This window comes from Salvelinus sp. IW2-2015, linkage group LG9, assembly GCF_002910315.2.
Source record: "Salvelinus sp. IW2-2015 linkage group LG9, ASM291031v2, whole genome shotgun sequence".
NCBI classification, from domain to species: domain Eukaryota; kingdom Metazoa; phylum Chordata; class Actinopteri; order Salmoniformes; family Salmonidae; genus Salvelinus; species Salvelinus sp. IW2-2015.
This window is the reverse complement of record NC_036849.1, coordinates 16910228-16923687: the sequence shown is the minus strand read 5'-3', so window position 1 is coordinate 16923687 and position 13460 is coordinate 16910228. Positions and strand designations below refer to the sequence as shown.

General features: G+C 45.9%; 1 protein-coding gene across 2 annotated transcripts in view; it reads right to left on the bottom strand.

The window, feature by feature from the left end:
- Positions 1-278: 278 nt before the first annotated feature.
- The window catches only part of LOC111969014 (protein O-mannosyl-transferase TMEM260), a 36136-nt gene continuing 22954 nt past the window's right edge, over positions 279-13460 (bottom strand). For both annotated transcript variants that reach the window (XM_070445174.1, XM_070445172.1), the window contains 9 exons: positions 10167-10256; positions 9113-9218; positions 8814-8986; positions 7927-8098; positions 7581-7720; positions 4916-5092; positions 2692-2745; positions 2307-2391; positions 279-2210 (listed from right to left, as the gene is read on the bottom strand). In XM_070445174.1, coding sequence (XP_070301275.1) covers positions 1956-2210; positions 2307-2391; positions 2692-2745; positions 4916-5092; positions 7581-7720; positions 7927-8098; positions 8814-8986; positions 9113-9218; positions 10167-10256 — 1252 coding nt within the window. In that variant the 3' untranslated portion in view covers positions 279-1955. The remainder of the gene's footprint in view (positions 2211-2306; positions 2392-2691; positions 2746-4915; positions 5093-7580; positions 7721-7926; positions 8099-8813; positions 8987-9112; positions 9219-10166; positions 10257-13460) is intronic.

Genomic DNA, 13460 nt, shown 5'->3' with positions numbered 1-13460 from the left:
ATGACAGAGAGGGAGAATAAAGCAGAACTGAGGACGTGAGATGAGAAAAGGATAACAATACAGTAAGGTGGCAGAGAGAGAAAAACACAAAAAATATAAATGGCAGATTCAAACAGCTTCAAATAGATTTTTGGTGATTTTTTTGCATCTCCTTTTAATACTGATTTGTATATATTTGTATAAATCAGTAAATATATTTACACCAGAAATAAAATGTCTCATAGAAAAAATTAACTAACACAGTAGAAACAGTAAAGTAAAGCTCTGAAAAAAAAAAGTATTTCTTAAGAGTATTTTAATCTTTGGAGAAGAGAAAAACACTTTTTTCTGAGAGAGAGATGAGCCACCTGTTCTAGGCCAATTCTCATCAGCCAGCCCCGTGGACAGAGCAGAGGGCAGGTTGTTTTCTGATTGGACCGGAGCAGCACTTCTAGTGCTCTGTCCTCTCTGTCCATGCCATTAAAAGTACAATGAGAGCAGATGACAGGACAGGACACAGGCTAGGCTGGCTGTGGACACAGGAGTGGCTGTGGACACAGGAGTGGCTGTGGACCAGGTCTCATAGAAATCAGTGGCGCCCAAATATCAAACACACCAGCCCCGAAAGAGTGAAATAGCATGTTCACAGACTGAGAATGTGTACGGTAAATTAGGTAGAAAGTCTATGCGAGAACAGAGGGGAGAAGGAATGAAAAGGAAAGTAGTTAAAGATGTAATCAAGTGTACTGAATCACCATGTCTCTCAGACCAGCCTCAAGTGACTGAGTCCATCTATCCAGGAGTGTGGGTCGTGCTGCTGAGGACCTTTGCGTGCCTGGATGCAACGTCTCTGAGTGTCTGCGTGACTGTGGTTGTGACTCGATGTCTGCGTGACGGAATGTCTCTCTGGAGATGAAAGCGCTCCACTGCTCGGTGTGTGTGCGTGTGATTTTCCTCTCTGCGTATCACTGGAGGGGCACACACACACACACACACACACACACACACACACACACACACACACACACACACACACACACACACACACACACACACACACACACACACACACACACACCCCTCTAAAAGGGTCCCTGGCATTGTAACATTTCATATTTAATTTAAATCTATGAGGGATTATAGCTCTGTCGTCAAAGGGAGAAAAAAAGCTAATTGAATCCATTCGTTTTTAAAGGACCAACTCAGATGGATGGATAGTCGGTGGGCAGTGGTGGCGACTGGGAGCCAGGGTCACGCTAAGAGCCCAGAGCCCAGGACAGCGCGGCAATGCACAAGTCCGTCACAGATTAAGAGCCTGCTCTAATCCCCCATTTCTGCACCCAAATTGGGTTTCCCTCAATCTCAGCCCTGCCACCTAATGGGAGAAAAATATAACTAAATCAGCAGGTGGCCACGGCCACATAATCATAACATTAAAAGCTGTGAGAGAGAAAGAGATACAGAGAGAGACAGAAAAATGAGACGGGGAAATAGTAAATAAAAGTGTGTATGTGTGGGAGACTTGAACAGCTTGATTGGGTTCAATCCAGGCTGCAAAGGTCATGTAATGTCCCCAGTGGAAAACATTGCTGCAGTGTGAGGTGCAGCCTGGTTCCTGCTTGTCTGGACAACCCCACCTCATCACAGAGAGCTCCATCCCCAGCACTACCTCCATATTAGGTCCCATGTTGTAGCCAAGTATTTGACAAGGGATGTTTTTCCTGTCCTACTTCATCACAGAATTTTCCAGGTCATCATACATACATTTTTCCATGATGAATGCCGGTAGAGCCCAGTCTACTCTCCACTGTACTGGGCGTGTTCAACCCCTGACAAAACCCTTCATCCCAACCACTAGAGCACCAGACGCAGCCTGTAGGTCAGTCAACATCCCCTGGCTCTGACTCTCGTCAGAGAGTCTCCATGGTGTCCTGCAGTACTTCCTGTATGCCTGCTCTATCTGACACTCCCCTCCCTCACGGGGTGTGTTTCTGCCGGAGCCTGGTCCTCTCCTGCAGCAGGTGGGAGACGGCGGTGCGGATAGCGGGGGCCTGGGAGTCGGTGGGCTCCTTGTCCAGGTACAGGCTGAAGTGCTGGATGCTGCAGGTCAGCAGGCTGTCAGGGCTGTGGCCCTGCTTCCCTGAACGCAGGAGCCTCTCGCTGGCCAGGGCCAGGTTTTTATCCCAGTTGGGAGGGTAGTCTGTATGCCTCTCCACGATCTCCTTATACAGCTGTCAATCACAAAGAACACAACTTGTACACAATAACCATAATCTATTGGTTTATGCTCATACTCCTATATGTTTACTATGGGAGGACTGACTCACAGTGTAGGAGAGCTCAAACAGGCGAGCTTTCCCCTCTCCCTGGATCCTCTCAGCCAGGTCAAACATAAAGAAAGCCGTCTTCATCCTGAAACAAAGAGGATACATCACAGGCTCAGGGCTAAGTTCTGGATGGATGGATGAACCGTAGAGATCTATCTGCAGAGATGCACTATCAGAATAGAGTGATTTATGTAGATGCTAGCTACACAACAGCATTTCATGTAGAATAGCTGGTGCTCTACCACACCAGACTGGGTTATGTATTTGTTTAAGCTAGCAGACAAGGGTGATCTGTCATAGAGGCTCTATCTGTAAACTATACATATACAGTGACCGTAACAGAGAAGAAGGAGTCAGTGTCTTCAGGGTTAACTCTTTACTGTACCTGGCCTGCCACATCTCCTCATTAGCCACCCTCTCCCAGGACCCTGGGTGGAAGCTGGAACCAGACACAAAAACAGCTCTTTATCTCAACACCTCTGGGGCTTTTCTTATGCATCATTCCTTCCACACTATCATATTCATTCTGTATCACTATTGGTTTTAATATATACTGAACAAAAATATAAACGTGACATGCAACAATTTCAAAGATTTTACTGAGTTACAGTTCATATAAGTAAAATTGGTTAATTCAAATAAATTATTCAGGCCCTAATCTATGGATTTCACATGACTGGGAATACAGATATGCACCTGTTGGTCACAGATACCTTTAAAAAAAGGGTAGTTGCCTGGTAATGTTGTCCCACTCCTCTTCAATGGCTGTGCAAAGTTGCTGGATATTGGCGGGAACTGGAACATGCTGTCGTACACGACGATCCAGAGCATCCCAAACATGCTCAATGGGTGACATGTCTGGTGAGTATGCAGGCCATGGAAGAACTGGGACATTTTCAGCTTCCAGGAATTGTAAACAGAACCTTGCGACATGGGGCCGTGCATTATGCTGAAACACTTGGTGATGGCGGCGGATGAATGGCACAACAATGGGCCTCAGGATCTTGTCACGGTATCTCTGTGCATTCAAATTGCCATCGATAAAATGCAATTCTGTTCATTGTCTATAGCTTATGCCTGCCCTTACCATAACCCCACCGCCACCATGGGGCACTCTGTTCACAACGTTGATATCAGCAAACCGCTTGCCCACACGACACCATAAACGTGGTCTGCGGTTATGAGGCCGGTTGGACGTAATGACAAATTCTTTAAAACAACGTTGGAGGCGGCTTATAGTAGAGAAATTAACATTAAATTCTCTGGAAACAGCTCTGGTGGATATTCCTGCAATCAGCATGGCAATTGCACGCTTCCTCAAAAAACTTGAGACATCTGTGGCATTGTGTTGTGTGACAAAACTGCACATTTTAGAGCGGCCTTTTATTGTCCCCAGCACAAGGTGCACCTGTGTAATGATCATGCTATTTAATCAGCTTCTTGATACGTCACACCTGTCAGGTGGAAGAATTATCTTGGCAAAGGATAAATGCTCACAGGGATGTAAACAAATTTGTGCACAAAATTTGAGAGAAATAAGCTTTTGGTGCGTTTGCAAAATTTCTGGGATCTTCTATTTCAGCTCATAAAACATGGGACCAACACTTTAGATGTTGCATTTATATTTATGTTCAGGGTATATTGTTCAACCAAGTATGCAGGTTTAGGTTTTCACAAACCTAATGTGAATATATACAGTACTGTCAAAACATCAGACGGCAGAGCAACAATAGCAACACATTAGACATGGAATAACCCATATATCCTTTTCCATTTTGTTGCGTATAAACACTTGACCTCTTCTTCAAAATGATATTTTAACAGGGTTCTGAGCTAATATTTGGCTTGTGGGCATCGACGGACACGCTTGTGAGGGCGAGGGAAATAATGTCACAGTATTCAGCCATGATTATCGCAGTGAATGAGGGGCTGCTGGCAACGGCAACAGAATATGGAGCTTTGACTAATTCCACTTTTGACACACTTATTGACAAAACGCAATAAGAAACTCATTATGTTTCATCTTCAGTCTCATTTCAAATAGCTAAAGGCCTAATGTCTTGCTTTGGTATAATGCAGAAAGAGCTTCTGGATCAGAGCATGGAAAACAGAGGAAACCTTGCTGTAGGAACGTCGGTTCTCTGCCAGTGAAAGACCACATAGAGAAGGAATAGTCAACACCAAAGAGTATCTCTGATCATAAGATTCCTCAATGGATTCCTAACTAGCATGTTTGTCATGGTAGAAACAAACATACAGTAAGTGTACAGAAATGCTATGGCATAGGCCTCCAGCAGGGGTGTCAAACTAATTCCATGGAGGGCCTAGCGTCTGCTGGTTTTGCCTTTCAAGACCTAGACAACCAGGTGAGAGGAGTTCCTTACTAATCAGTGACCTTAATTCATCAATCAAGTACAAGGGAGGATGAAAACTCACAGACACTCAGCCCTCTGTGGAATGAGTTTGATATCTGGTCTACAGTATGACCATTTCCATGGTGACTAGCAGAATCCCATAGACTCCCCATGGAGTGTAGGCTTCTCCTGCTGAGCAGGGCCCCCCACCCCTCCAGTGGGCCCTCTGGGCTTTGTGTGTAATGTACTGTGTACCTGTTGTGTGGCTCGGTCCAGTTATAGATGTAGCGGGTGCGACGGGCCCACTCCTCCGGGTGGAAGTGCTCCTGGGCAGGCACCAGGTGGTCACACACGCCTAGGGGCCAGCGAGAGAAGCTCCTCTCCCAGCTGGGGTCCCCGTTAGGCAGCCCGATACAGGCCAGCACAGCCCCCCTGCAGACACACACAATCAGGCAGGCACCGTGCTTCTGAAGTGGGCAGAGAACAACCACAAGGCTGGAAACCTCTGAAGGGACCTAACCCCAGCTGTCCATCTCCCCTCAAACACTACTCACTCTCCCCTCAAACACTACTCACTCTCCCCTCAAGCACTACTCACTCTCCCCTCAAACACTACTCACTCTCCCCTCAAACACTACTCACTCTCAGCCCAGGTGGCTGCTGATAGAACTGAATAGGCATACATGGGAAGCACATACAGTACAGTCAAAAGTTTGGACACACCTACTCATTCAAGAGTTTTTCTTTATTTTTACTGTGCTCTTCAGTAAGGCCATTCTATTGCCAATGTTTGTCTATGGAGTTTGCATGTCTGTGTGCTCAATTTTTTACACTTGTCAGCAACGGGTGTTGTTGAAATAGCCAAATCTACTAATTTGAAGGGGTGTCCAAATACTTTTTATATACAGTACCAGTCAAAAGTTTGGACACACCAACTCATTCAAGGGTTTTTCTTTATTTTTACTATTTTCTACATTGTAGAATAGTGAAGACATCAAAACTATGAAATAACACATATGGAATCATGTAGTAACGTAAAGTGTTAAACAAATCAAAATATATTTTATATTTTAGGTTCTTCAAAGTAGCTACCCTTTGCCTTGATGACAGCTTTGCACTCTTGGCATTCTCTCAACCAGCTTCATGAGGTAGTCACCTGGAATGCATTTCAATGAACAGGTGTGCCTTGTTAAAAGTTAATTTGTGGAAATTCTTTCCTTCTTAATGCGTTTGAGCCAATCAGTTGTGTTGTGACAAGGTAGGGGTGGTATACAGAAGATAGCCCTATTTGGTAAAAGACCAAGTCCATATTATGGCAAGAACAGCTCGAATAAGCAAAGAGAAATGACAGTCCATCATTACTTTAAGACATGAAGGTCAGTCAATAAGGAACATTTCAAGAACTTTGAAAGTTTACTCAAGTGCAGTCGCAAAAACCATCAAGCGCTATGATGAAACTGGCTCTCATGAGGACCGCCACAGGAAAGGAAGACCCAGAGTTACCTCTGCTGCAGAGGATAAGTTCATTAGAGTTACCAGCCTCAGAAATTGCAGCCCAAATAAATGCTTCACAGAGTTCAAGAAACAGACACATCTCAACATCAACTGTTCAGATGTGACTGCGTGAATCAGGCCTTCATGGTCAAATTGCTGCAAAGAAACCACTACTAAAGGACACCAATAAGAAGAGACTTGCTTGGGCCAAGTAGCACGAGCAATTAGACCGGTGGAAATCTGTCCATTGGTCTGATGAGTCCAAATCTGAGATTTTTGGTTCTTTGTGAGACAGAGAGTAGGTGAACGGATGATCTCTGCATGTGTGTTTCCCACCGTGAAGCATGGAGGAGGTGGTGTGATGGTGCTTTGCTGGTGACACTGTTGGTGATTCACTTAGAATTCAAGGCACACTTAACCAGCATGGCTACCACAGCATTCTGCAGCAATATGTCATCCCATCTGGTTCGTGCTTAGCGGGACTATCATTTGTTTTTCAACAGGACAATGACCCAACACACCTCCAGGCTGTGTAAGGGCTATTTGACCAAGAAGGAGAGTGATGGAGTGCTGCATCAGATGACCTGGCCTCCACAATTACCTGACCTCAACCCAATTGAGATGGTTTGGGATGAGTTGGACCTCAGAGTGAAGGAAAAGAGGCTAACAAGTGCTCAGCATATGTGGGAACTCCTTCAAGACTGTTGGAAAAGTCTTGAAGGAGGTGAAGCTGGTTGAGAGAGTGTGCAAAGCTGTCATCAAGGCAAAGGGTGGCTACTTTGAAGAATCTAAAATCTAAAATCTATTTTGATTTGTTTAACACTTTTTTGGTTAGTACATGATTCCATATGTGTTATTTCATAGTTTTGATGTCTTCACTATTATTCTACAAAGGAGAAAATAGTAAAAATAAAGAAAAACCCTTGAATGAGTAGGTGTGTCCAAACTCTTGACTGGTACTGTATGCCTCCACTCTTACCCAACAAATACACAGATGAGCATATGCACATACACCATTCCTACTGCTCCGCTTCACTCTCCTCTCCAGTGCTGTGCCCTACAGGGTTGATCCCACTGGCCAGTGTTGCCCCCCTTAGAGATGTTCATGTTGGCCAAGCAAACACTGCCCCCTGGTGGGCTTGGCATTTTAAGGACTCCTGTCCAACCCATTTGATCTCTGTTTCCCCAGACTACTATAGTCAGATGGATACAGTAGTCACACAGTAAATCATATCTACTCATTATGTATTCAGTATTTCTCTGCAGTCTTTCCCACATATGGCTGAAGCATTGTTAATCTCGAGGCAGCAGTTAAGTCTTATTTCCTCAATGCACTGATTATTGTATCAACCACTCAGTGCTCCCATTCAACCTCACCAGTTCTCTCAACTCACTCACTCTCTCACTCTCTCACCCCCTCACTCACTGTGTGTTGTGAGAGAGGAACTGCTCCAGACTGAAGGTGTCCTTCTCCTCAGTGTGGACCGGGTCCCACCAGAGCCCAGGGAAATGAACCCCAGGGTGATGCTGGCCCAGCTTGGCCACGTACCAGCTGTACGTCATCATCTGGAGGGGGAGAGAGTAGTAATGAATAGGAGCCTTACTGAGATCATCATCATCGCAACTCTATTGTCTAACCTGTATGGCCTGTCTTCAGTATCAGGTTCAGATTCATTTCCAAATCTATTATAATATAGCTCTAATTATAATTTAATAAAGCTAGGCATGGTGTCTTGGGCCTAAATAAACCCAATATAAGGCTCAGTACTAACCTCCTGGTCAACGAGGTGTACGTCAGGCCGGACCCCCTGGCAGTAGTGGAGGTAGCGCAGGGAGTTCCCTGGGAGGTCTCCCCGGGTCAGGATGATAGAGCCTGGAGGGACAGAGGCCAGAAGCTCCCTGCCGAACCGCTCCACAACACTGTTAATGCTCTGATCACACTCCCTGGGAGGGATGCAACACAAACCTTTACAAGTCAACGGGAGAAAACATATTTTCTCTAACCACACTGACACATAACAAGTGTACGTTTGTGTACACAGCAGCGAGGTTGTGTTTGTAGGTCTTCACTTCGGAGGATTGTGTGTGTGCATTCATGTACTGTATGCATGCTTTCAAGTTGCTCTGTGGTAAGTTGTCACAGCCCCAGCTCTGCCTATCTAATCGTGGGTAGACAGGTGCAATGGGTCTGACAGTGTAGGCCAGGCTCTCCTCCTGATCAAAGCAGCTGTGTGATAGCGGCCCCAGCCTGCCAGGCAGAGCGCAGCACCATGCTGGTGTAATCTGCTGCCTCTCATGGCTAACATCTCACACTCAGCATTCACAGTGAAATCTATGTGCTAACCGTGCCTCTCTTTAGCCCCTACCATGGGGTGAGGAGAGACGGGAGAATAAAATACCTGCCATGTGGAGTGCAGGCTCCAGTTTGAAGTACAGAGAGAACTGTTGGGTTAGCTCAGGTGAGACTAGTGTGGAGGGAGTTTTGGGAGTAAAATACTCAACACGTTGTGTGCGACCCCCAACCTATAAGACAACATGTATTTTCTAGTTTGTGCGGCAAACCTTGAAAACAGTTGGTGGTAAAGATACTACAATGTTATAACCCCACACACAGGATGTGCCATCAAGCCTAAGTCAGTTGACAGGTTATGATGCTTACCGATGGTTGGAGTGCACCATGTGTGCCAGGACACCTACGGTGAAGAGCCAGCCTCCGGCCCTCCACAGACCCCCATGGCCTAGCCTCCTCTCCAGGCCTGTGTGTGTCCAACTCAGGCCCAGCCCAGCCATCACACACACCACAGCATCGCTCTGAAGCCAGAACCGCTCCACCTGCAGAGAGATCAAACACACAACACAGCCTTTTACCTGGGTCAGAGGAGACTGTGGCATCTCAACTCAGGCCCATCCAGTAGCCTCCCTGCCTGCCCTAACTAAGCCCCATGGCCCATCACTCACCACTCCCAGCAGTAGGGGTCTGCTGATGTCCAGGTTGGCTCTCCAGGCAAAGAACAGGGAGTAGAGTAGCAGCATGGTCGTCAGTAGCCAGGGAACAACACGGCGCCTCCTGGAGTAGAAGGACAGGCATCGCCATGAGAGAACTGGCCTTACACAGACATATACACAGAAATACCATATATATTACTTTCTCAATATCACATTTATTTTCACCCTCCCAACAAATACATGAAAACACACCCAGTGCAATTCACTCCCAAATTCATCAAGGTACAGGAGAGATAACATCACCCCGCCTGTAGACAGACTCACTATTACAGCTAACACGTTCTGTAGCCCACAGCATGATTGCTTTCCTAATGCTGGGTCTGGACGACAGCGTGTGAGTCACTGTGTGACGAGCCAACCACTCTGCCTCACATCACCATTACAGCACAGAGGATAGTTGTAAATGGTTTTATAAACTAACGAAAAAACACTATCCCCTAGTGGTAATCAAAACACAATTATGTGAATGGAAATGAGAATTGGAAAAAATAGCATATTTATTGTGCTGTATTTCAGGAAACTTGCCTTTCCATGGAATATCAATGGAATGACCCACGTATGTTTGCGAGTGTGTTTGCGCACGTTCATGCTTGTGTGTCTGTGTGTGTGTAAAGCCAAGTGTGTCTGGGTGCCCCCCAGGGAAGGCAGGGGGAGGCAGGGGGTTGGCAGTGCCCTGGGGACTGCCTGGCTCTGCTCTGCCTTATCAGTGGCACCCAACCGACCCCAGCATAGGCACTACTGTAATGAATTACTGCATCAGAGAGCACTGCTACATACAGATACATGCATTCACATGCACATCATTACAACTAGTAGACAAACACATCAAAATCTCCCTTTCTTCTTTTAATTGTACAGTGCCATGGCAGCACGACAGGTCGAATAGTTTATTTTCATGTTAAAAGCACTTCGCAATGGTTTTATTTCTCATGAAGGAATGAAGTGAGTGTATATGGACTTGGATTGCGCCTGTCAGAGAGGGATTTCTGTCTGTCTGGTGTGTTACCTTACCTGTCCCAGGAGGAGGAACAGGCCCAGTCCAGCCAGGACCAGCACAGGGAGGGACAGGTCAGCCATACAGTGGGTCAGCTGAGCCCTGACACACACACACACACCAAAAACCTCTGACTAGCAGACACCAATGTCTCTATGACCGCATCCCTCTAACCTTCATCAAACTGAAGGACCCCAATTATTGAATAACCTCCCACTTCCCTTTCTTGTGACTGGAAGACACAAATAACTGACCCCTCTCTAATCAAACAGACTAACTCTAATGACTGTATGCACCTTTCCATCCGATTGACAGACACCAACAAATGTGTCCTCCACCCAACCCCTGTCAGAGAGCCTGTCAGTCACAGACACTTCCCCAGAGCAGAGATAGCTCCCTGCCTCTTCTTTAATACCCATCTCTTTTTGACAGCATATTGAGTCTCCATATCATTGAGTGTAGGCCGATGTGTGTGTGTGTTATGTGCATATGTGTGTAAGACTGTGTCAGCTTCTCTAGGGAGGTTTACGTCCCCAATGTGACATGCTTGTCATGTTTGCCTCTCTCCCTCGTCTTGAAGGTATGTTTGTCCATCAACCAGCGGGGGTGATGGAAGTGGGTGGGGCCGGGCTGAGGGGGTTGGTGGTGGGGGGTCTTAAGAAGCGTCAGCCGTAGAAAAATACCAGAAGTTGGATGACAGGGGGGATAGAGGGGGTTGTTGGAGGAAAACACAATCTCTCCAGCTATATTGCAGTGTCTGTCATCACAGCTTGTCATGCTTAAACACCAGAGCTGAGTGATCATTTCAAACTGCTGGAGAAACAGAACACAGAGATGTGGTCCTCTAAGCAGGTTCAGTTCTGCTTTGATGGTAGAGAGGGGAGCGGGAAGAACAAAAGCTGGGGAGAGAGAAGAAAGAGAGGGACAGACGGGCTCCAGTACTGGCGATGGATGGATTCCCTCCTTCAGAACAGAACTGATGGGTTTTTGTGTGATGTTTAAACCTGTCTGTCTAGAGCCAAAAGCATTAGAAAACAACTCTTTCCCTTCTACAGATCACATTATCTAATAAATAACCTTCAATATTCAACATTTAATGTAATATACCAGAAAACTATTTCGATATAGCAATGACTTCATCTGTAAAATAAAGTGAATAATACTCACTTTAGCATCATGGTGAGGTTCCCTCTGTCTTGGCCTAGGGTCAATTATTAAAGAAAGAAACACATCAACTCACTACCATACCTCCCACACTAGAGTTTGTGGTAAAGCTCCAATATACTGTAATGTATGTTAGTACAGTATATGTAAATGTATATAAGTGTGTACTAGGCTAAAGGTGCCGTACCCAGTCCTCTGTAGGTGAGTGAGGAGGCCTGAGAGGGAAGTCTGGCCTCCCCAGCTCCAGCGAGCTGTGTCCAGGTAGGAGACAGGCAGGAAACACAGTCCCAGAGACATCAGCCCACAGACAGATAGCTCCTGACACAATCACACAATAACATCTATTCAGCATCCTTTCAGATGGGCCAGTTCGTCTACCTGGTTGTGTTACGTCTCTATGGCCACTCAGATGGAAAAGAGCGGTGTGTCGTTAAACTTACTCTGTGAGAGCAGAGGTGGAGCATGACCCTGGGAATGATGACCACCACGTACAACACCAGAGTGTGCTGGTTACACAGGCCCAGGCCACAGCACAGCGCACCCCAATGCGCAACCTGACAACAAGACGAGACTTAAAGGAGTAGTTAGATGGTTCTTCACCCTGAAAGTATCTATGGGCCAGTATGAACTGTAACCCAGGGTTCAGTTCTCTTTAAACAGCCACTACAAACTTCAGTTAACTTTGGCCACCACAAGCTAACAATTCATGGAAGTGATGTGAGCATGTTTAAAAAAAAAATGTTTATGGCCAATTCACCTTTAAGTAACAGCAAACCAAATATGGAGTTGATTTGATTTCAGGTGATTTGGACATAATTTTTGTAAAAACATGCTCACATGCCCTCATCACATCCATTGATTGTTAGCTTGTGGTGGTTAAGGTTAGCAGATGTTTGTAGTGGCTGTTTAAAGAAAAGTGAAACCTGGATTAGTTTCTCTTGGCCCATAGACTACTTTCAGGGTAAGGCACCATCTAACATCAAGTTGTAAAATCGTGAACAACTCCTTAAATGTATCAATATATGGCATTTATCATTGAAAAATAAACAGTCTGTAAATTCACATACCATATTTCTATAAATTGTACCATATAGTTTCCTCAGGCACACAGTTGTGATATCACAATGGAACGGTCTATGTGGTTTCAGGTGGCTGATATGCATGTCTTGTCCTGTGTGAGGGTGGATGATATAGAAGGATGGTGTAGTTACCTTACTCCTCTGGGGGGCACTATTTGCACAGTGGAAGCTGGCAGTCAGGGAGAAGAGCCCAACGAAGAGGTTGAGGGAGAAGACCTCGGCCACCACCGACCACTGCCAGCTGGGCCTGGACACAGCAAACACCCTCCAGCCAGCACTGCACCTGGCCCCGGGTCTGCCAGTCTGGAAGAGTGGCAGAGGGTAAGGTATGGGTAAGGTATGGGTAAGGTATGGGTAAGGTATGGGTAAGGTATGGGTAAGCGTATGGTTCGTGGCTATCCAAAGTTAGAAAACTCATATTGATGATAGACGGATATGGTTGACCACGACTGCAAAACAAAATCATTGACATATTTTTGAAAATGTCCAAGTACCTGTCATTGAAACAATTCTTTTAGCCATAGGTACTACCTAAAGCTCTGACCATTCCCATACCACATCCTTCAGGCCTCTCTCTCCAGAAGCAAATTCATCCGCCAGCCTGACATAGATAACCACTATGGGAGATATGCTCCTTTACTTCAAAAGTGTCCCCCCCCTTCTTCCTCTCCTGCCTCCATCTCTTTAGTGGTAACTGAAGCAAACTTGGGATAAATCTGTCATATGCAAGACCCACCACTTACTAAAAAGAGACACAGAGGGAGAGGGACGACAAATGATGAGGAGGAGAAGAGGAAGACAACTCAAATAGTACAGAGATGTGTGAGTGGGGGGGTCAGAGTACGTGAGGATGAAATGAAGAAAACAGAAAAAAGTTGAGGAGGAGAGAGGGGGAAAAAAGAGGAAGAAAAAAAAGCCGCCCAGTCCCTGGCGGGCTCCACAATTAAGGAAGTCAGGCAGTATGGCCATTTCCGCCATTGTGTGGAGTGGCTTAGAGTCCTCATCAGCCTATCAGCTAACTGACAGGCAGAGAGCTGCTCTATTCAGCACGGCAGATACAAGC